The sequence below is a fragment of the Notamacropus eugenii genome, chromosome 2 (assembly GCF_028372415.1).
Source record: "Notamacropus eugenii isolate mMacEug1 chromosome 2, mMacEug1.pri_v2, whole genome shotgun sequence".
In the NCBI taxonomy this organism is placed as follows: domain Eukaryota; kingdom Metazoa; phylum Chordata; class Mammalia; order Diprotodontia; family Macropodidae; genus Notamacropus; species Notamacropus eugenii.
The window spans coordinates 121,408,131-121,429,403 of NC_092873.1; the positions used below are offsets into that span (position 1 = coordinate 121,408,131).

The 21,273-nt window shown below is 34.0% G+C and overlaps 1 protein-coding gene across 5 annotated transcripts in view; it reads left to right on the plus strand.

Moving 5' to 3' along the window:
- TINAG (tubulointerstitial nephritis antigen) overlaps positions 1-21,273 on the plus strand; it is a 200,182-nt gene that overhangs the window by 80,109 nt on the left and 98,800 nt on the right. For all 5 annotated transcript variants that reach the window (XR_011974324.1, XM_072642496.1, XM_072642497.1 and 2 more), the window contains exons 7-8: positions 9,896-10,076; positions 17,716-17,761. Coding sequence is in view for 4 of the 5 variants with exons in the window: in XM_072642496.1 (XP_072498597.1) it covers positions 9,896-10,076; positions 17,716-17,761 (227 nt within the window). In the remaining variant the exon portion in view is untranslated. The remainder of the gene's footprint in view (positions 1-9,895; positions 10,077-17,715; positions 17,762-21,273) is intronic.

Here is a 21,273-nt window from a genome sequence, read left to right on the forward strand (position 1 = left end):
CATAAATCCTACCCAGTCACAATGCATGATTTTTGTGATATATTGCTTTAATCTCCTTGTTATTATTTTACTTAAAATTTTTGGATTTATATTCATTAAGGAAATTAGTCTATAATTTTCTTTCCCTGTTTTACCATATAACATCAAGAAACACACAAAAATTTTATGACACAAATATGGTGCTGATACCTAAACCAGAAAGACCCCCAAACAGAGAAAGATATAGGTACTCTTTATGATTTAGTTATCTAAACCATATTTGTAACATGAAAGGAATTTGATGACTTCTTTAATTATTTTTTCAAATAGTTTATATGTAATTGGAATTAATTGTTTCTTAAATATTTGGTAAAATTCACTTGTGAATCCATCTGGTCCTTAGGATTTTTTCTTAGGGAACTTGTTTATGATTTATTCAATTTCTCTTTCTAAGATAGGGTTATTTAAGTATTCTATTTACTTTTCTGTTAATCTGGGTAGTTTATTCATTCCTTCATCCATTTATCTATAATTCCATGTATTTATTGTAAATATGCATACATTTCAGCTAGATTGTCAAATTGGCATATATTTTGGCAAAATAGTTCCTAATAATTGCCTTAATTTCATTTTCATATGTGATGTAGTCACCCTTTTGATTTTGATACTAGTAATTTGGTTTTCTTCTTTCTTTTTAAAATCAAGTTAATCAGTGGTTTATCTAGATTTATTCCTTATAAGAAAGGGGAAAAAGAGGGGTTGGGAGGGAAAAGATTCAGCAAAATTAACCATTGAAACTGTCAAGTCTGATGATAATGTTTTTGGTTACACTGCCTTAGACCCCCATCTTGGAAAAGAGATTAGTTTTTGTAATTCTTCTTTAGCATCAAGCTTGGTCATTACACTTACAAATCATTCAATTTTTTATTTCTGTTGTTTTGCTTTTTATTTATATTGCTATAATCATTATATGTATTGATTTCCTCATTGTGCTTGCTTCATTTTAGATGAAGGTTTAAAGGTAATCTTTGTGAGTATATTTAAAGTCTAATACAGCATTATAAAGACCTGGAGGATCAAACAATCAACTTGATAGGGTTGTATTTACATTGCACTAAAAGTTTATTTTTTAAAATAACATTTCAAGGATGTAATTAGTATCCAATATCTTAACATCATAGTTACTTTGGCCTCCAAGGCATTTTTGTTAGTGTGCTATGAGAAATTTGGACTAAAGCATGCACTCTATACAGAAATTGGAGGCATCTAAGTGGTGTAGTGTATTCAGTACTGGACTTCGAGTCAAGAACACTTGGGATGAAATCCACAATTACTTACTTTGTGACTGCGGACAAGTAATTTTATTTCTCTTTGCCTCAGTTCCTTGTCTATTAATTGTAAAAAAAAAGAAAAAGAAAAGAAAAAATAGCCCCTACTTCCTAGAGTTGTGGAAAGGATCAAATGAGAGATAGTAGATGTAAATCACTTTCTAAATCTTTAGGAGGTATATGAATGCCAGCTGTTATTAAATAGATCTGTAATCTTATTAATGTAGCTGTTCCCTCTAAAAATGCAGAGTGAAACACATGTGCCTGCCCATGTGACACTTGTCCATGGCCTACCTTGTATTCACCATAAAAACCCATGAGACAGCAGATAAAGAATTGAAAACTGTCATATACCGTACTTTTATCATAAAATTCATTTAGTTATAGTACACTAACCGCTCTGATTGCTACTGAATTATAAATTTTATTTCTCTCTTAGGACAAATGAGGAAGAGAAATAGTAAGTCAGGGAAAAGGGGAGTATGTAGTGTTGTGAGATATATGGGACTAAGATTAAAGAAATTTATGCTGTGAAGGAAAGACCAGCAAGGAATAAGTTGCTATATGATTTCCTGCGAAATTTCCTCTCGGATGGAATCTCAAAAGTACTGCCAATGATTATGACATCTTGTGTGAGAAACTGAAGGTGATGAGAACACAGATGGTGTTTTCTTTAATGCTGCCCAGGAAGGCAAAGGATTCAGAAGAGAAAAACTGATTTGGGAAACTCATAGTTAGCTAAGAAGATAATGTTTGAGAATGTGATTTGGATTTCTTGGTCAGAGCTTAAAATATACGAATCACAGACTTCTAGTTAGAGTTGGAACATACCTAACAAAGGCTGGTAAGCATATATTTGCCTCGTGTTATGCAAGTCAAACCCAAAGCCAAACTAAAAAGTTTGAGGGAAGAAGAAAACTGCCTAAAACCTGCTACAGTAAATGTCCTAGAGAATAACTGCCATGAATGAGAAAACCAGTTTTGAGATACGCACAAGTTTACTAGATGCAAAAATCAAGAAAGTTAACCAGTGGCAAAGTTCATGACATCAAATATCTATATACAAATGTCTAACATTTAGGCAAAAAACAGGAGGAATTAGCATTCTAAAGGACACAGTCAATTTTGACCTCTACCAGCACTATGGAGGTTTGGTGGAATGAGTCTCCTGGCCAGAATATGGCTTTGTATGGCTATAGAGTCTTCTGTTTTTTAAATAAGACAGGGAAAGGGGTGAGGCATTAGAATTCATTTGGGCTATAATCCATGGAGGGAGAAATAGGAATGATTTTGTCATTGGAATCTATTATGGACCACCTGAGCCGAAAACAAAAATACTTGAGGAATTCAGAAAGCAGATGGCAAGGCTAGAGGCATGACGTAGGTATGACGGGGAACTTCAATTATCCAGACATCTACTGGAATTCTCTCCAGTAAAAGCAGAGCAGATTACAACTTAAGGACATCTCTTAATGATAATTTCATCTGTCAAGAGGTGGAGAAAAAAAATGAGATGATTTTCTTTTGTATCTCATTTTCCATAACAGCAAACAACTGGTCCCTGAGAAGAGAAATAGAAATATCTGTCACAAAGGAGAGAAATATTGGGAAAAATCTGCCATGAGTTCTATAATTTGCAAAAGTGGACTCTAAAAATTTAAGGAGAAAGGTAGACAGGATCTCAAAGACTAATATTATACAGGGGGAAGCAATCCAGGAGAGAAGGGGAATTCTTAGTAACGAAATTCTGAAGATTCTAGACAAAAAAATTCAATAATGGAAAAACATGGAAATTGTTCAAAGAGACCAATGTAGATTCTCAGATGGTCAATTTAGAAGGAAAAAAAAATGATGGTTAATAGTAGTAGATGGAAGCAAAGGAATAAACAAAAAGAAGAGGAGAAATAGAAAAGCATGATTTCATCCTATAAAAATAATATCAGAAGTGTCAAAGCTCAGAACAAATAGAGTCTGCCAAGGAAAACAAAGGAAAAAAAGTGTTGTTGTTGTTGTTGTTGTTGTTTTTTGTTATTGTCAATGATTTAACTACATTGGAGAAAAAGAAGAGGATCCAAGGAGGGAAAGGACCCCTTCTAAAGGGGAATGAAGCAAAGCTAACTGAAAACAGAGAGAGTAGCATTGCTTACTTTTTTTTAATTTCTTTTTCTTCCCAGGTAAAACTTTGAGACTAGAGAGGATAGCTGTTGTTCAGTCATTTTTCAGTCTTGGCTGACATTTTATGAACCCATTTGGGATTTTCTTGGCAAAGGTGTTGGAGAAGTTTGCTGTTTCCTTCTCCAGCCCACTTTAGAGATGAGTAAACTGAGGCAAAGAAGATGAAGTGACTTGCCCATGGCTACACACTTAGTAAATATCTGAGGCCAAATTTGAACTCAGGAAGATGAGTCTTCTTGATTCCAGTCTCTATACTCTATCCACTGCATTAGCTACCTGCTGAGAGATTGGAGGAAAGAGGGTGATAAAAGACTAGAAGGGAATTGATACCTTTTTCAAATAAAGAAATAGTAAAAGAATATCTAGCTTCCTTTGAAAAATTCAAATAATTTGGCCCAGGTGAACTACAACTTCAAGTTCTGGTTGATATGACTTCTGACCTACTGCTAGTCATATGTGAAAGATCCTGGAGAAAGGGACAGAGAACTAATGATTAGAGAGGGGCAAAGGTTTTGATTTTTCAGCTACACACAAAAAGGCAAGAAAGTAGAGCCTGAAAAGTATGTGCCAGTAAGCTTGATTTAAATTTCTGGCTACATTTCAAAAAAGATTATTGAAGAGATGGTTAGAGATCATTTGGAAAAGGAAGTTTTGATCATAATAAGTGATCATGGAGTCATTAAGAAAAAGTAGTAACTCAACAATTTTTTTTGACTAGGTTACTCAACTGTTTGACCAGAGGAATGCCATAACTATAGTTTTACTTAGACCATAGTAGGGAAAAAGTATTTACTAAGTTCTTACTTTGTGCCAGGCACTGTGTTGTCTTTTTCAGATATTATCTCATTTCTTCTGAACAGCCGTGGGAGATAGGTACTGTTACTATCCCTATTTTCCATTTAAGGAAACTAAGACAAAATAAAGGTTAAATGAATTACCCAGAGTTACACAGCTAGTGTGAAACTGTATGTAAACTTAGCTCTTCCTGACTCCAGCCTAGCACTATGTCTACAGCATCACTTAGTTACCTAGTAAATCATTTGATAAAGTATGTCATGCTATTTTTTTTTAGAAAAGATGGAGGCATATGACCCAGGTGGTAGTATAGTTAGAAGTCATTTTAGGACAATCCTCAAACAGTAATCATTAAATAGCTCCATGTCATCTTGGAAGGAAGTCTTCATTAGCATACATAGTCTTTCCTTACTATTGAACATTTTTTATTGTTGACTTGGAGTAAAACATAGATAACTTAACTTATGAAATTTGCATTTGACACAAACCTGAGAAAAACAGCTGACACAGATGATCAAGTCCATGTAGAAAAAAAATTTTGATAGATTGAGATATTTTGTAGTATCTAATAAAGTAATTTTAATAAGGACCATTATAGTCATACACTTGGGTTCAGAAAAATGACTTCAGAAATACAAGGTAGGAAAGCATAGTTAGATGGCAGTTTGATAAAATAGTCTGGGGGTTATAGATAGTTGACTACAAGTTCAACGTGAATCAGCAATGGCAAGCAAAAAAAGCTAATCTTTTCTTAGGTTACATTAAGAGGAATAAGGAGTCCTGTTGCACTTTGTTCTGGTCAGAATCATTTTAGAGTATTTTGTTCAGCTCTACATGGCAACTTTTAGGAATGACATTAATAACTAGACAACTAAGATGACAAAAGATCTTCTGAATCCATGATATATGAGGATTAGTTAAATAATTTGAAAAGTCTAGAAGAAAGATGACTCAGAGGTAAAATGATAGATAGTTATTTTAAAGTATTAGAATGATTGACTTTATTTTGTTCAAACTCAGCAAACAGACCAAGGAGGCTGGGTAGAAGTTGCAAAAAGGCAGATATAGACCTGAGGTCAGAAAACAAGCAAACAAACAAACAAACATAGACGTCTTCACTGACCTGACCAAGAGTAGAATGAGCTGCCTCTAGAGGTTGGCTTGTCATCCTCATTAAAGATAGTCAAGTAGAGTAGGGATGACCACTTGCTGAGTATCTTCTTCTCTTATTTATTTTTAAAGTCAATAGCCACTAAAGTTCCTTCCAACTCTAACATTCTGTCATCCTTTTCCTAATAATGTCATTTCATCCCTGTTTTCTTTTTGTTTTTGAATCTCTAGTGCCTAGTACAGATCCTGCCCAAGAGTAAGCACTTAATAAATGCCCATCGACTATTTGACTGATCCCCTTACTTTTCATTTCTTGTTCCACAAGGACAGCGATATGGGGATGGTTCATCAGTGCCCCATTGTCATGACTCTAGTATTCCTTTTTTGTCTCCTTGTCTCCATTCCTGGTCCCTTTCCTCCCTACTTTTTCCTTATCTTCACTTCCTCCTTTCCCCTCTCCTCCAGCTCTTCCATCTCCTCATCTTTCCTTCCTCTTCCTCTTTTTCTTTCTTCCTTTTTTCTTCCCCAGCCAACTACTATTTCCTTTATTCTTCTTTACCCCTCATTTTTTAATCCCTTCCTCTCCATTTATGTCATCTTTCAAGGAAGACTGAAACAAATATTTGTCAAGTACCTACTATGTGCCAGGCACTATGCCAGGTGCTTTACAAATACAATCTCATTTGAGACTCGAAACAGCCAACAACTCTGGGAGGTAGGTGTTGTTATTATCTTCCTTTTTATACTTACAGAGACTGAGGCAGACATAGACAAAATGACTTGCTCAGGGTCACACAGCTATAAAGATTTGAGACCAGTCCGCAGGACTCTAGGCTCAGTTCTCTATTCACTCTGCCACCTAGCTGCCTCTTACGAGACTTTGCCTTGGTCTTGCCAAAGCCTAACATAGGGGAAAACTGAGTTCCTCCTATGGAGAAACAGAGCAAAGGAAGTTGTAGACCTCTTTCTACTGTCATCTTTCAGATTCCTTAGCTATTTGACCCCTCAAAGAATGGAAAGATTCTTGCCACTGGGCTTAGAAGATCTGGCTTCCAATACTGTTTGTCTTGGAAAAGTTGCTTAAACTTCCTCCTGGAATTTCTTCAGTTCCTTCAACTTCAAGATGAGGGGGTTATATTAATAATCATTGAGGCCCCTTCTCACTCTAAATCTATGATAGTTCAGGTCTATCAGCACAGCATGGCAGATTAAAATCTGATTAATGTGTGTGCTTATTTAAAAAATAAGTATCTTTACTCATTTTTAAAATATTTTAAAATACTTTAGAAATAAGTATCTACTTATTTTATATCTGTTGATATCTCCTTTATCAACAGGACTGAAGGCCATGTGTTCATTTTTGTCTTTGCTAATGCTAATGTGATCAAAGTGAGCTTTCCTGCTCCTTAGGAATATGCATGACTGAGTGTTTCCTATTTATAACTTAATGGATAACCAGATAAACATCCACAGTGTTCAATTTGGAAGGAGCAAGGACCTGTTTTTAAATGATGCAGGCAAAGCTCACAGGTGGCATTATTGTAAGTCTTTTCATCTTTTCCTGAAGACTGTGAGTCAGCTAATGACTAACCTGGCCTCTATGTTCTATGTGGAAGGGTAGGTATGTGGGGAGCCATTTTCAGAGATGGCAGTAAGTCTCTGTGCCTTTCTATTTTATTTTTAAAAATCACATCATCTGCGTCTATTGGTACTGAGGACATCAGACCCATATGAGTTTATATAAGACTTTTGCAGTAACAGGGATTATAATGATGTTTCTGTTTTGCTTTTTTTGCTGCTGTTGTTCAGTCATTTGAGTAGTGTCCAACTCTTTGGGGTTTTCTTGGCAAAGATCCTGAAGAGCTTTGTCATTTCCTTCCTAACTCCAAGCCTGGTACTCTATCTACTATGCTGCCTAGGTAACTATGGTAAAAATGAAAGTGATTACCTGAGTTGCTACCAATTGTTATCTCTCAAGTTTCACAAAAACACAATTAAGGAAAACTTTTTTTGGAACTCCCAGACATAATTGTTCTTTTGGGTTGAAATTCTCCCCTATTTGGGCAGCTAGGTGGTGCAGTGGATAGAGCACCAGTGAAGAAGTCAGGAGGACCTGAGTTCCAATCTCATCTCAGACACTTGACGCTCACTAGCTGTGTGACCTTGGGCAAGTCACTTAACCCCAATTGCCTCATCCTGGGTCATCTCCAGTCATCTTGATGAATATCTGTTCACTGGATTCAGATGGCTCTGGAGGAGAAGTGAGGCTGGTGACCTACACAGCCCTCCCTCACTCAAAAGTCAAGTGCAAGTCATGTCATTATTTCTCTGATGACATGGTCTTCTTCAGCAACGAAGGATGAACGCACATGCTCCCCTGTTCTGTTTGATTATTTTTATTTCCAAGAGACTCTGACTTAGACAATTCATAGCAACCAGTTTGATAGTACAGTTAATGGAATGTTTGACTTGGAGTCAGGAAGTACTGAATTCAAATCCACCCTCAAATACTTCCTAGCTGTGCATCCCTTCACAAGTCACTTAACTTCTGTTGTTCTCACTTTCCTCCTCTGTAAAATGAAAATATAGGAGATTCTACCTCCCATGTTTATTGTAACCATCAAGTAAATTAATATTTATAAAGTGCTTTGCAAATTTTAAAATGTTATATAAATACTTTCTGTAGTTAAAATAGTTTATCACCATTTTATCATCATTATTTATTCATTTAGATTATCTGTAACAAAATACTTACCCCAAATTCATTCTGTTTACTCTTTCATCAGTCTCTGGATAATATATCATAGGGAAGTCAAGATCACTTCTTTGAATTTTGGGTAATATCTGACGTTGCATTATTTGGTTCATTTTCTTTTCTAGTATTTTTATTAGTGTTGTGATATTCCGCATAAAGTCTTATGAACTCTAGACCTTTAACAATGTAATCCTTATGAGATCTCTGTAACATGACAAAATATTAAAATAGCTTAATTTTAGAGATTACATAATTTATCAGAATATTCCTTTGGGGAACAATCTAATTCATCATCTTTTCCATATCAAATTTGCTTTTTCTCTCTAATTACACATTCAAAAATCAGTCAATTAACATTTTAGCATCTACTTTCTGTTAGGGACAATAATAAGCACAAAAGATACAAAAAAGGACAAAAAGAAAGCAAACAGAAAGAGTCCTTTCTCTAAAGTTCATACTCTAATGGATGGGATAGCATCCAAAAAACTCTGGGCAGACAAAATATAGACAGAATAAATTGGGGACAATCTCAGAGGAAAGAGACTAAGATTAAGGGAGGGCTAAAAATACTTTTTGCAAAAGATGGGGCTTTAACTGCGACTTGAAGAAAATCAGGGAAGCCAGAAGGTGAAGACGGAGAGAGAGAGGTTTCCAGGCATGAAGGACTGTCTGAAAACACCTAGAGTTGGAGATGGAGGATTATGTACAAAGAAGAGAAAAGAGATGAGGATCATTGGCCACAGTATATGGAGAGAAGTAAAATGCAAGAAAGGTAGAAAAAGGCAAAACTATGAAGAGATTTGATTATCAACAGATTATCAAAAGAGGATTTTTATACTTGTTTCTGGAGGTGAAGGGAGCCAGTGGAGTTGATTGAATATGGTGATAATTTGCTAATTGTATGGATTGGAGTAGGGAGAGATTTAAGGTGGTGAGATCCTCTGGCAGGCAACTGCAATAAACTAGGCATGAGCTAATGGGACTTGAATCAGGCATCACTTTCTGAAGAGAGAGAAAGTATATACACATATACATACACATACACACATGCTTTCACACACATATATACATATATGTGTGCATATGTATATACATTTATCTATATATGTACATATATATGTTGTGTCTGTCTATCTATCTACCTACCTCTCTCTCTCTCTCTCTCTCTTCTCTCTCTCTCTCTCTCTCTCTCTCTCTCTCTCTCTCTCTATATATATATATATATATATATAGTAAAGCACTTTGCATAGTGCCTGGCACATTGTAAGTGCTATATAAATATTAATATTATTAATCATTATTTGATGGATGTTATGAAGGCAAAGATGACAGGATTTGACTACTGACTGATACAGGTGCAGAGTGAGAGAACATGTGGAGTCAAGAGTGATACCTAAGTTGGAAGCCAGAGGACTTGTCATCAAGATAACATTGCAAGTCTATTGGCTGCCAACTTTTTTTCTAAAATGATCTTTAGGAAATTCCATATTAAATATATGTATGTATGTATATGTGTGTGCTTGTGTGTATATGTACATACACACATATACATATATACATGTATAATCATGACTTTGTGATGATAAAACAAGGAAGTAATTAATCTAGATGACTCACATTAGAAGTTTTGAAAATCGCATTTTCAAGTAACTTAGCATGTAAAGTTTCTCTGTACGCAAAATCTTGCAATGTACATTTTTATATTAGATTTGTAGAAACTTTTACAAGCAGTTGTTTCATTTTATCTGCTTAGGTTGGTGTCTCACGCATGCTACCCACTTTTTAAGGACCAAACCTTCAACAACAATGGCTGTGATATGGCAAGTCGATCTGATGGACGCGGGAAAAGGCATGCTACAAAACCATGTCCAAACAATGTAGAGAAATCTAATCTAATATACCAGTGCTCTCCTCCATATAGAGTCTCTTCCAATGTAAGTAAAAAGTAGAAGTACTATAACAATTTGATTTAGACCAATAAAACTCAATGTGTCCTGGTACCATGAACATTTGGAACAAAATAAGTAGCAAACTTCTAGTTAAAAGTAAATCATATTAATTGTACAAGTCCAAAATTTCCTATTCACGTGTGCTTCATTCTAATCAAATTCTCAGGTGTGGTATTTTGCCTCCTGCCATGATAAATCTATAAAAATGATTCCCCTTGTCTGAAATATATATTTCCCTTACCTGATAGAATCTTTACCTTCCTCTAAGCTACAGCTCAATTGCCATCTTTTATATGAATCCTTTCCTAATCTTAGTTAGTTGTCTCCTTGAAATTACTTTTTGTTAATTGTACATATAAATTTGTGTATATCTATGCATGTATTTATGCATGACTGTTATATCTATTACAGAACATATTTATTTCCTCTAGTATAATATAAGCATCTTGAGGGCAGGGATTCTTTCTTGGCATTCCTAGCATCTTATATAGTGGGTGATTATCAAGGTTTCTGTTGAACTTGAGGCATGACAATTTGTCATTCCTTTTTTACCTTTCTGAAGTATTTTATATTGTTGATCACTTTCTCATTAGTCTTTCAGTCTGTGACATTGTGACCTACTGTTTTTTCTGAGTTTTGGTTGCTTCTGGCATATTTTCCTCCTTTTTTACTTTTAGGGATCATTTCTTCTCACCCTGTGCTGTTTTATTTTGTTGTTTGTTTGTTTTTTTGCTGTATCATTCACTTACTTGCTTTCACTCTCTATTTTCAAATCTATACATCTAATCTCAAATCTTTTCACATGAATTTACACGGCAGTAGCACCAATCCTTGTAGCTTGCACAATAACTATCTTCTTTTTTCAATACCCTAATACACCATGCTAGTACACAATATGGAAAATAGCAGCAATGAAATCACATAAAGAAAACTGGATTCAAATTTGGCCTCTGCCACTAAGTAGCTACATTATCTTGGAGAAGTCAGAACCTCAATTTTCTCCCCTGTAAAGCTGAGAATGCAAATAAAATCTGTGGAAGTGCTTTTAAACTATGAAGTGTTATATAAACATAAATTTTAGTTATGCTATACAAGTATTGCATTATAGTCTACAGAGACAGTGTTGGATAGTGGAGTGATTGAGCTAGACTTTGATTCAAATCCTTCCAGTAGAGGAACTAGCTATGTGAAGGTTAAATCATTTAAGCTCTCTGAACCTCAGTTTTCTTATCTAGAAAATGGGCATCCTGGTACCAGTAGTACTTCTCTTTTGTAACTATTATGAAACTCAAATGAGAAAAATTCCTTGAAAATTTTAAAGTTCCATATAAATGTCAGTTACTGTCATTTTAATACTAGACATGCAGTTTACTAGAAAGTGATCTGTGAGTGGCTTTGTCATCATAAAGAAGAGGGAGAAGGAAGTTAGGGGATATTTACCTGGGAAAAACAAATTGTAACTTAATTTGCATTGTTTTCTGCTTTCTTGACCAAACTTATTAATTTTATCTCTTTTCTATTTCAAAACTACTTATCAGTAAACTCAATATCAATCAGATTGTTACTTTAGTGTTAGATCCACTTGTTCATCATTGGATAAAGAATGCAATATTAAGCTCATAGGTGTAAAATTAATGTTTGTAGACAGTTTAAAAATTATAATTCTTTGTGCCCTCTGAGCAAATAATACTACTATCACTGAAGAAGAAAAAGGGCCTTCATTGGAAGACCAATCGTTTAGTATTTTTATCTCTTTTCTAGGTCATAATAAGCAGAAAGTTCATCTCATGAATTTTATAATCTGCTTCCTGGTGGGAAGCATTTATGTCCTTATCTATGGTGGACTTACGACTGGACACCTAGTTTGTAAAATCTTCATAGGATTCATCTTTGCATGCATCAAGGTTATTGTTGATGAATATGTGAGATGATTCTCAATAGCAGAGCACATCTTCATGTCATACAATTGAGTGAACAATAAAGCAATGACTGAAAGATCTCGGTATCTATTTTTGATTAAACACAGATAAAAAAGAGAACTTTTGACTCTGTAGAGCTGATGAAGGTCTTTGAGACTATCATCAAATAAGATATCTCCCACACATTTGTTAAGATTATCCAACATTCCCTTGAAGATATGGCCTTGAGTGATGCTGTGTGGTAATGAACACAATGATATAAAAAAATGCATTACAAGTTACCTATAGGTCAAGGAAAAGATATATGGTGGGTGTACGTAGTGTACAAACAATGACTTTGACATGAGAAGGAATGAGAAAGATGTTTTAGAGTCGTGTGTGTGTGTGTGTGTGTGTGTGTGTGTGTGTGTGTGTGCAAAATTGAGCTGATCATGCAGTGAAAGGGACGGAAAACAGCTGAACTGCCCTCCTGTTCCACTGGCATCCATATAGTCATAAGAGGAAGCTCTGTTGTGTAGTTCTTGATGATGATTTGTACTTATAGAGCAAATAATTTTAGCTCACAATGACAAATTGCCTTTAAGTTTTTCAAAGCACTTTACTTACATTATTTTATTTGTTCTTCACAGGAATCCTATGAGGTAGATATTAATTTTTAGCCTCATTTTATAGATGAGGACTGAGGATGAGAATGGTTATGTGAATTGCTAATACATATCAGAGGCAGGATTTAAACTCAAATCTTCTCACCTTGAAGTCCAGCCCTCTATTCACTATACCACCTAACTCCATATTAGAATATGCTCACCCATGAGAAAATGGATTCATTGAAACATGAATGAAAATACGAATGCAAAAAAAGATGGGGTTTGGAGGCTCTACACAGCTTTGTCTACATGGACATTTTATTTCTTCCTCCTGGAAGAGAAGAAAAAGGTGTTTGAAAGGATTTACTAAAGGTGTTTTATCAAGGAGGCAAATTTGATCTTATAGGTATCACTGAGACAAGATGGAATGCGATTCATAAACAGAACATTACTGGAGAGGGCATATCTTATTCAAAAGGAAATAGGTAAAAAGTGAAAAGGTGGTGGTTGGAGTATAAGTGCATATTAATGAGATGTACTTATTGTGAGGAGATTCAGAAATCAAAATGACAAATCAAGGTGTAGAGAATTTTAATTAAGAGACAGAAAGTGAACTAATATTGTCATTAGAGTGAACAATGGATTACCTAGATAGAAAGAGGAAAATGATATAGAACTGGGAAGAAGATAAAAAGCCAGGCATAGAGATTTTTATAGAAAAGGGAGCAGGAATAGAAGCAGGAATCAAGAAGACCTGAATTCAAGTTGAGTGTCATTTTTGTGCATTGTTTTTTCTCATTAGATTGTAAGCCTGTTGATGGCCAGGGTTGTCCTTATTTTTTTTTTTTTTTGTATTTGTATCTCTAGTGCATAATTTAATGCTTTGCACATAGTAGGTACTCACACACATATGTATACATAGATATAGATCAAGTAATAGGATCACTATATTATTTTGATTTTAGAAGGTGGTGGATTGATGATGGATTGCAGAACAAAAAGAAAAGGAGTTAAACTATTATTTTGTATATATATGTATGCATATATGTAAATATACATACATGTATATATATATATATATATATATATGTATATATATATATTCCTGGTACATTAATTTTAACCTGGAGAAGATGAGAAAATAAGTGTCTAACACACAGTTAAAACAAAGATATGAAGTGAGATGAGACATACCCACTAGTCCTTAATGAATTCAAATAATTAGACCCAAATGATCTGCACACTAAGATACTGAAAGAACTGACAAATGTCATTAAGGAACCAATGGTTGTCAGTGATCTTTGAAAGAGAATGGATTGCAATTGAGATGCTGCAGTATTTGAGAAAGATGAATGTTCTGATATTTTTAATGATAAGAAAGTGGAATTTGCAAACTATAGGTTAGTAAACTTAATTCCAGTGAAATTCTAGAACATAGTAAATGTTTATTAAATGAGGCAATCATCACAAAGAGTAAATGTTTATTAATAGTAAATGCTTATTAAATGAGGCAGTCATCACAGAGAGCTAGTGCTGTCATCAAGAATAGATCATATCAGAACAAACGTTTTTAAAATGACAGTTACTTGATAGGTGAAAAAAATTTGGTAGCTGTAGTTGGTCTAGATTTTCAGCAAAGTGTTTCATGCTATATACTTGAACAAGATAAAGATGTGGATTTCTAAGCTGGCTGAATAATTGAAACTAAAGAAAAATTAAAGAACATTAAATTAGTTAATATTTCAATTCCAACTTAGAGAAAAGTTTCCAGTAGACTGTTCTATGTCTCTGCACTTGGTTTTATGCTTCTTGACATTCTTATTAATGTTTTAGAGAAAGGAGCTCTCAAGCCAGAGATTGTAAGGGAATTGGACAATTGGGAGAGCTCCTGAAACTGCTCCTGCTGCTATTTCTGTTGTCACAAAGGTCTCCATTTGGTGTTGCTACACTAGTAATCAACCAATAAAACTTATGAAAAAATTTACAATTTAGTAGTCACAGGATATAAAATAAACCCAAATAAACCAACCACATTTCTGTATACTATCAACAAAGTCCAGCTACAAGACACAGAAAGAGAATTCCATTTAAAATAACTGTAGACAATATAAATACTTGGGAATCTCGTTGCTAAGACAAACAGGAATTATATGAACACAATTAAAAACTCTTTTAACACAAGTAAAAACTGATCACAATTGGAGAAATATTAATTGTTTATGGATAGGCTGAGTAAATATAATAAAAAGACAATTCCATATTCAGCGCCATACCAAACTGCAAGATAATTATTCTATAGAGCTAGGATAAATAGTGCCAAAATTCATCTAGAAGAATAAGAGGTCAAGAATATTTGAGGAATCAATAAAAGAAATTGTGATGAAAGACAATGTTAGTGGTGAATCAGTGTAGAAAATTGGTACATGCTACAGAGTAGTCAATGATCATTGAAATTTAGTGTTTGAGAAAGCAAAGCCCTAAACTTTTGGGGTAAGAACTCACTATTTGATGAAAATTTCTCAGGAAATTAGAAAGCAAGATTTTTTTTGGCAGAAACTACGCAAAACCCAGCTTATCACACCACATCTCAAAAAGTTTAAGATATATAAATAATTTAGACAAAAAGGGTGATATTATAAGTAAATTAGGGGAGCATGGGAAAATTTACAGTTAAATCTTTTAAGAGAACGGCTTATGTCCAAACAAGAGATAGACAGAATTATAAGAAGTAAAATGGATAATGTTAATTACATAAAATATAAAGAAAATGTTTTTCACAAAAAAATCTGATGCAGTCAAAATTAGGAGAAAAGCAGGAAGCTGGGGAAAACATTTTTGTAGCAAGTTTTTTTTTCCAAAGACCTCATTTATTAAATATTAGGGAAATGAAGAATACTTATTAAAAAAAACAAGAACTATTCCTCAGGTGATAAATGGTTAAAAGATATGACCAGGCATTTTTCAAAAGAAGAAATCACAGTGATGAATAATCACAAAAAATGTTTTAAATAATTATTGATTAGAGAGCTACAAATTAAAACAACCTTGAGGTACCACATTATACCTCTCCAGCTACCTAATATGACAGAAAAAGAAAACTGAAAATATTGAGGGGACTATGGAAAAATAGGTACACTAATACACTATTGGTGAACTTGCAAAATGCTTCAACCATTTTTGAGAACAATTTGAAACTCTGTCTAAAGGATTATGAAACTGTGCATATCTATTTATCCATAAATACCACTACCAGTTCTATATCTCAAAGAGATCAAAGACAAAAGAAAAAGACTTACTGTACAAAAATATTTATTGCAGCTCTTTTTCTGGTACTAAATAATTGGATTTTGAGGGGTGCCTATTGATTGGGTAGTGGCTGAATAAAATTTGGTATATGATTGCAAGGGAATACTATTGTGCTATAAGAAATGACAAGCAGGATGGTTTCAGCAATACATGGGAAGCTGTATATGAACTGCTTCCAAGTGAATTGAGCAGAACCAGGATTACAAAGTGCATACTAATAGCAATATTGGAATGATGATTAACTATGAAAGACTTACCTATGATCAAAACAAGAATCCAAGACAGTTCAAAAGACCCATGATGAAAAACACTGTCTACCTCCAGAGAGAGAATTGATGAACTCTGTGTGCAGATTGAAGAGTATTTTCCATTCTGTTATTTTTGCTTTTTTTGGTAGCATGACTAATATGAAAACATATTTTGCTTGATTTCACATCTATAATTGCTATAATATTGCTTGCTCTCTAAATGGATGGAAGAGAGAAAATTTGTAACTCAAAATAAAAAAAAAAACATGAATTTTAAAAGCAAAAAGAATTAATGAATAAAATCTTATTTGATAGATTAAAGTGGAAACACTACACCTGACATCTATGCCAAATAAGATTCACCAGTTTATAATAAAGGAGAAGGCATGGCTATATGGTACACTTGAGAAAAATACCTAAAAGATTTAATGGACTGGAATTTCAACATCTATCAAAAAACCTTAATAACTGATTATTGAATGAATTGAATGAATGAATAAATGAAGTTAAAGTTACATTTGGCTTCATTAAGAGAGGAATAATATACCAAGACATAAGATGGTGAGAACTGTCTTATTTTGCTTCGGTCTTGGTCTGATTTCATGTCAAGTATTGTGTTGAGCTCTGGGCATTACATTTATTGATGTGATTTTGATTGATGAATATTGATAGACTAGAAAGTGTTCAACAAATGACAACCAGGATGTTGAGACGTGTTGAGTTTATGCCAAATGAGAGCCTGTTGATGTAATGTGGGATATTAGGATTGGATAAGACTTAAGGAAGATATGATAATTATTTTCAATTATGTGGAAGGGCTCTTGTATGATAGAAAAAATGTATGTATATGTTCTGCTTGGTACAAGAGGACAAAGTTATGAAGAATTAATGAAGCTGACTAGTATTATGGACAAAGCACTGGGTTTGAAGTAGGAAGACCTGGGTTTGAATCCTATCTCCATCACTTAAATCAATGTGACCTTGGGCAAAGTTCACCTCTCTATTTCTTTACCTGGAAAATGGGGAGTGGGAATTAGGACTAAATTATCTCTAAAGGATCTCTAAGATTTAAATTTCATCTCCTTGGAGCCCATGAATTTTCAGAGATAAACTAAGATTTGATGTAAGGAAAAAAACTTCCTAACAATTAGTATTATCCTAAAGAGGAATAGATTGCCTTGGGAGGTTATGGATCTTGCCTTTCTGAAAGTCTTCAAGAAAATCTTGGATGGTCATGCCTAGGTATGATAGTAGTAGTAATAATTGATATTTAATAATGTTCAATATTACCTTAAATGTTAAATAATACCTTAAAGTTTGTAAAAATGCTTTACACACAGTATTTCATTGGAGGATTCTTGTTCATCTAGGGATTGAACTGTAGTCCTTTCCTACTCTAAGATTCTGCTAGTCTGATTTCCAAAGCATGTTTAATTATAAACAGTTAGCAATCAAAATCAATCTCTGTCTGATTTACTGTGTGCAGCAAGATCTAACAAAATTTCCATAGCAAATAGTTCTCAGTGGTAATGATGCTGATTTTTATATTCCTGTTTTCTCCCAGGAAACTGAAATAATGAAAGAAATCATACAGAATGGGCCAGTGCAAGGTTAGTGACGAAAACAAAGAAGATCATAACTTTATTTTTTTCTTGTGTGTAAGAGCATGTTTATCATGTTAAGATTTTATAAAAGATCTTCACTTTTAAATGTGCAATGGGGTTCTACAGATCCAGAAATTATATTTGTATGAATTGTGCTCAGTGCAATAACAAAGATTGTGTTCATTTGAAAAAGTTTATCAACAATTATTATGTTTGCGTGGATACCTCCTCTTCCTATTACCCTAGGCTGGCTCCTCAGTTTTCCTCTTTGGAATTCCTGTGGCATTTGAGGTTTTAATTTTGACTCCCAACAAAGAAGTCTTTCTTTAATTTTGCTGTTTCCCATTTTAAGGGCTCTGTCCTTTGATAGATACCTCCCTTTCTTAACCTTCCCTCAATTTCCATTGATAGGTAAATTTAGACATAGCAGATACTCTCCAAAGATATTGAATATAGCACATTCATAACTCTTGGCAATAAGAATTGTTTAATTCTTCACACTTGGGTCCCCAAGGCTTAGAGCAGTGCCTGGAACATAAAAGACACTTAATGAATGCTTGTTGTTTGTTTGATTGATTGGTTAATAATTATTCTATCTTCCTCTCTACTCTTAAATTTCTGAATCATTCCCTAACTTTTCAGAAGAATGATTTACTAGAATCCATGTTCATCATTAGAAAAGATACTTTAATGATAAAATAAATAATAGCAAACAATTTCTTACCACTACATTAGACATCATAGTGAACAAGAAAGAGGTAGATTAATTAGCAGGCATCACATAGTTGGAATGTCAGCTATAGCTTGGCGTATTAAATTCTTATGATAGCTGTAAAAAGACTGGAGACAGATGAAAACTCCCCTTGCCAGATAACCTAGTCATTTTTGGCAAATTTAACTAAATGAATGTGGAATATAAATGATTCCTCCTTTCCTTTGACTGGTGCTATGTACTACAGTGACTCTCCAAAGAAATTTTCTCCTTGATTTCTAGAGGAAAATGAAATTGAGTTAAGTTTAGAATAATTGAGGTCACATTATTGCAAACCGAATTGATGATTGTTAAAAAAAAATTAAATTTAATATGGAAAGCTTAGTCATTAAAAAAATCTCACCCAGATCTGAAATTTAGCTGCTATCTAGGTCGACTGAATGTCCTGTTGATTGCCATGAGAGCTTGGGTCTCAAAATTAGTGTGGACACTGGATCAGAATAATCCATTGGAGCTCAGAACTCTTGAACTCAAGAGATTCACCCCATGCATATGTTATACTAGAATAAACTAAGTATCTATGTATGCACACACATGTGTATATATATATGTAGTATATACATACATGGACACACATACTATTACATATTAATTAATTATACATACATATACACATACACATGCATATGCACACATGCATACTCACATATATGCACATGCACACATATACACACATATATCTATATGCATATGAACAGAAATATTTCATCAAGATTCAAACTCAGATTGGTGGATTCTGATTAACCATGCAATTGGCCATTTTCAATCAATCAACCCATAAATTAGCTACCACTTACTATGTATTAGGTAATGTTTTAGGCTCTAGAGAAGCACATACACATCTCCTCCAGGAGTGTACATTTTAGTAAGAGACCTCATGAAAAAATACATATATATAAATTTGTTAATTACAAAAAGCAAAATTATGTATAATAACATACCTGAACCTAAGCACATGGGAGAGATTAGAAAAAACAAAAACAAAAACAAATTCCTGTAGGATGTTGTGTTTGAAAAGAACTTTTAAGGAACTTAATTATTGTGAGAGACTGAGGTGGAGAGGAAATACATTCTAGGTATAAATGTCTAGCAGATAGAGATGTTTAGAGTGCAAAGAGATTGAGGCTGCATAGAGATGATAATGAAAGGCAAAAGACCTAATGAATTCACAGAGATAGTATGTAGAGAGGGAAGAGAAAGGGAACTGGAGCAGAGCCTTGGGGGCACAACCACTGTTAGCATGGTTTTCATTAGAAGTCAGCAAGGGATACTGAGAAAGACACAGGGGAAGAATAAAGAGAAAAATGGCTGAAAAACCATGAGAGAAAAGGGTCTTAAAAAAAGCACGGCCAGTAGGGATCAAGGTGGTAAAGAGATCATGAAGGATGAGGATTGAGAAAAATTCATGGGATTTGACAACGCACACATGCACACATGCACACACACATTTGTGTCTGATGGTAGCCATCTTTAGAGAGGTAAAAAAAGAAATTCACATGATAACTTTATTATATATTTAAAAGGACTAGTAAGTTGAAAATAAAAGATTTGCAGTTTCATGTGCAATATTTTTTATTATACTATGTTATGAAAATGCTTGTTTTATTCAATAAATTAAAAATAAAATAAGTGAAAATTTTAAAAAAAAAGAAGCAAACTGAAACTTTGGAGAAAGAAATTTCTGTGGCTGGATGAGGTCTAAAGTCAGACTGTAAAGGGTTGAGGAGTTCAAGGAATCAATTAGCCTAACCATTTTCTAGTAAGCTATTGTGAAAAGGAGGCATGATACAGGGTGAGAGTTTGAGAAATGATCAGTGGTATGATTAATTTAAAGTTTTAAAAGGAGAGGGCAGAACTGCATATTTTCATACCATTAGATGCTAGGGAGCGGATCAGTGGATTTCCTGGCACAGGGAACTTCCTAGTGGCAACTCAACCTACCATCTCTGCAACATCCAGTCTCAGAGAGTTGTTGAGACACTAAGAGGTCAAGTGACTTTGTCCAGGGTTACGCAAAGAGTATATATCAGAGATAAGCTTTGATTCTAGGTCCTCTTCACTTTAAGACTGAATCTCCACTATATTTTTCTGCTTCTTTCTAAGCATTACATGTTTTAAATAGTCAATTCTATACAGATTGTTATCACTGAATGTTTAGATTCTATTTTGTTCAGAATATTTCGCAAAATCCATTGGAATTACACAAAAATTAGAAATAAAAGTAGTTGGAAAAAAAAGTAAGCTAAAATTCTATGTGCTATGAAGTTTTTTTTTTTTTTAATACACAGTTTATAGCTCCATTTTACAAGTAGGAAAATTTGCTCAGAGATGTTGACTGACTTGCCTAAGGTTATATAATTTAAAGTCATACAGTGGCAAAATTTGGACTTTGACCCAGGTCCCCTGGTCCAGTGTGTTCTTCACTCGCCAGAAAACCTGGCAAGGTTTAGAAAACCTTAGAGAGACCTTTAGATTTAATTCATGTCCACGAGCAAACTTTCTTTGCAGATCTTTACAAAAGATCTCCTTCTACCTGGTATAGAAAATTGGAGATGGGGGACTCCTTTATATTAGTTATCCTGGTATGACACTTGCATTTCTCTAGGACAGCAGTTTCTTAACCATTTTTTTTCCTCTGGCATGCCCTTTGGCTGTCAGGGCAAGCTTATGGACCACTCTCAAAATAATGTTTTAATTGTTTAAAATAAAATTTATAAGATTGCGAAAGAAACCAATTATATCAAAA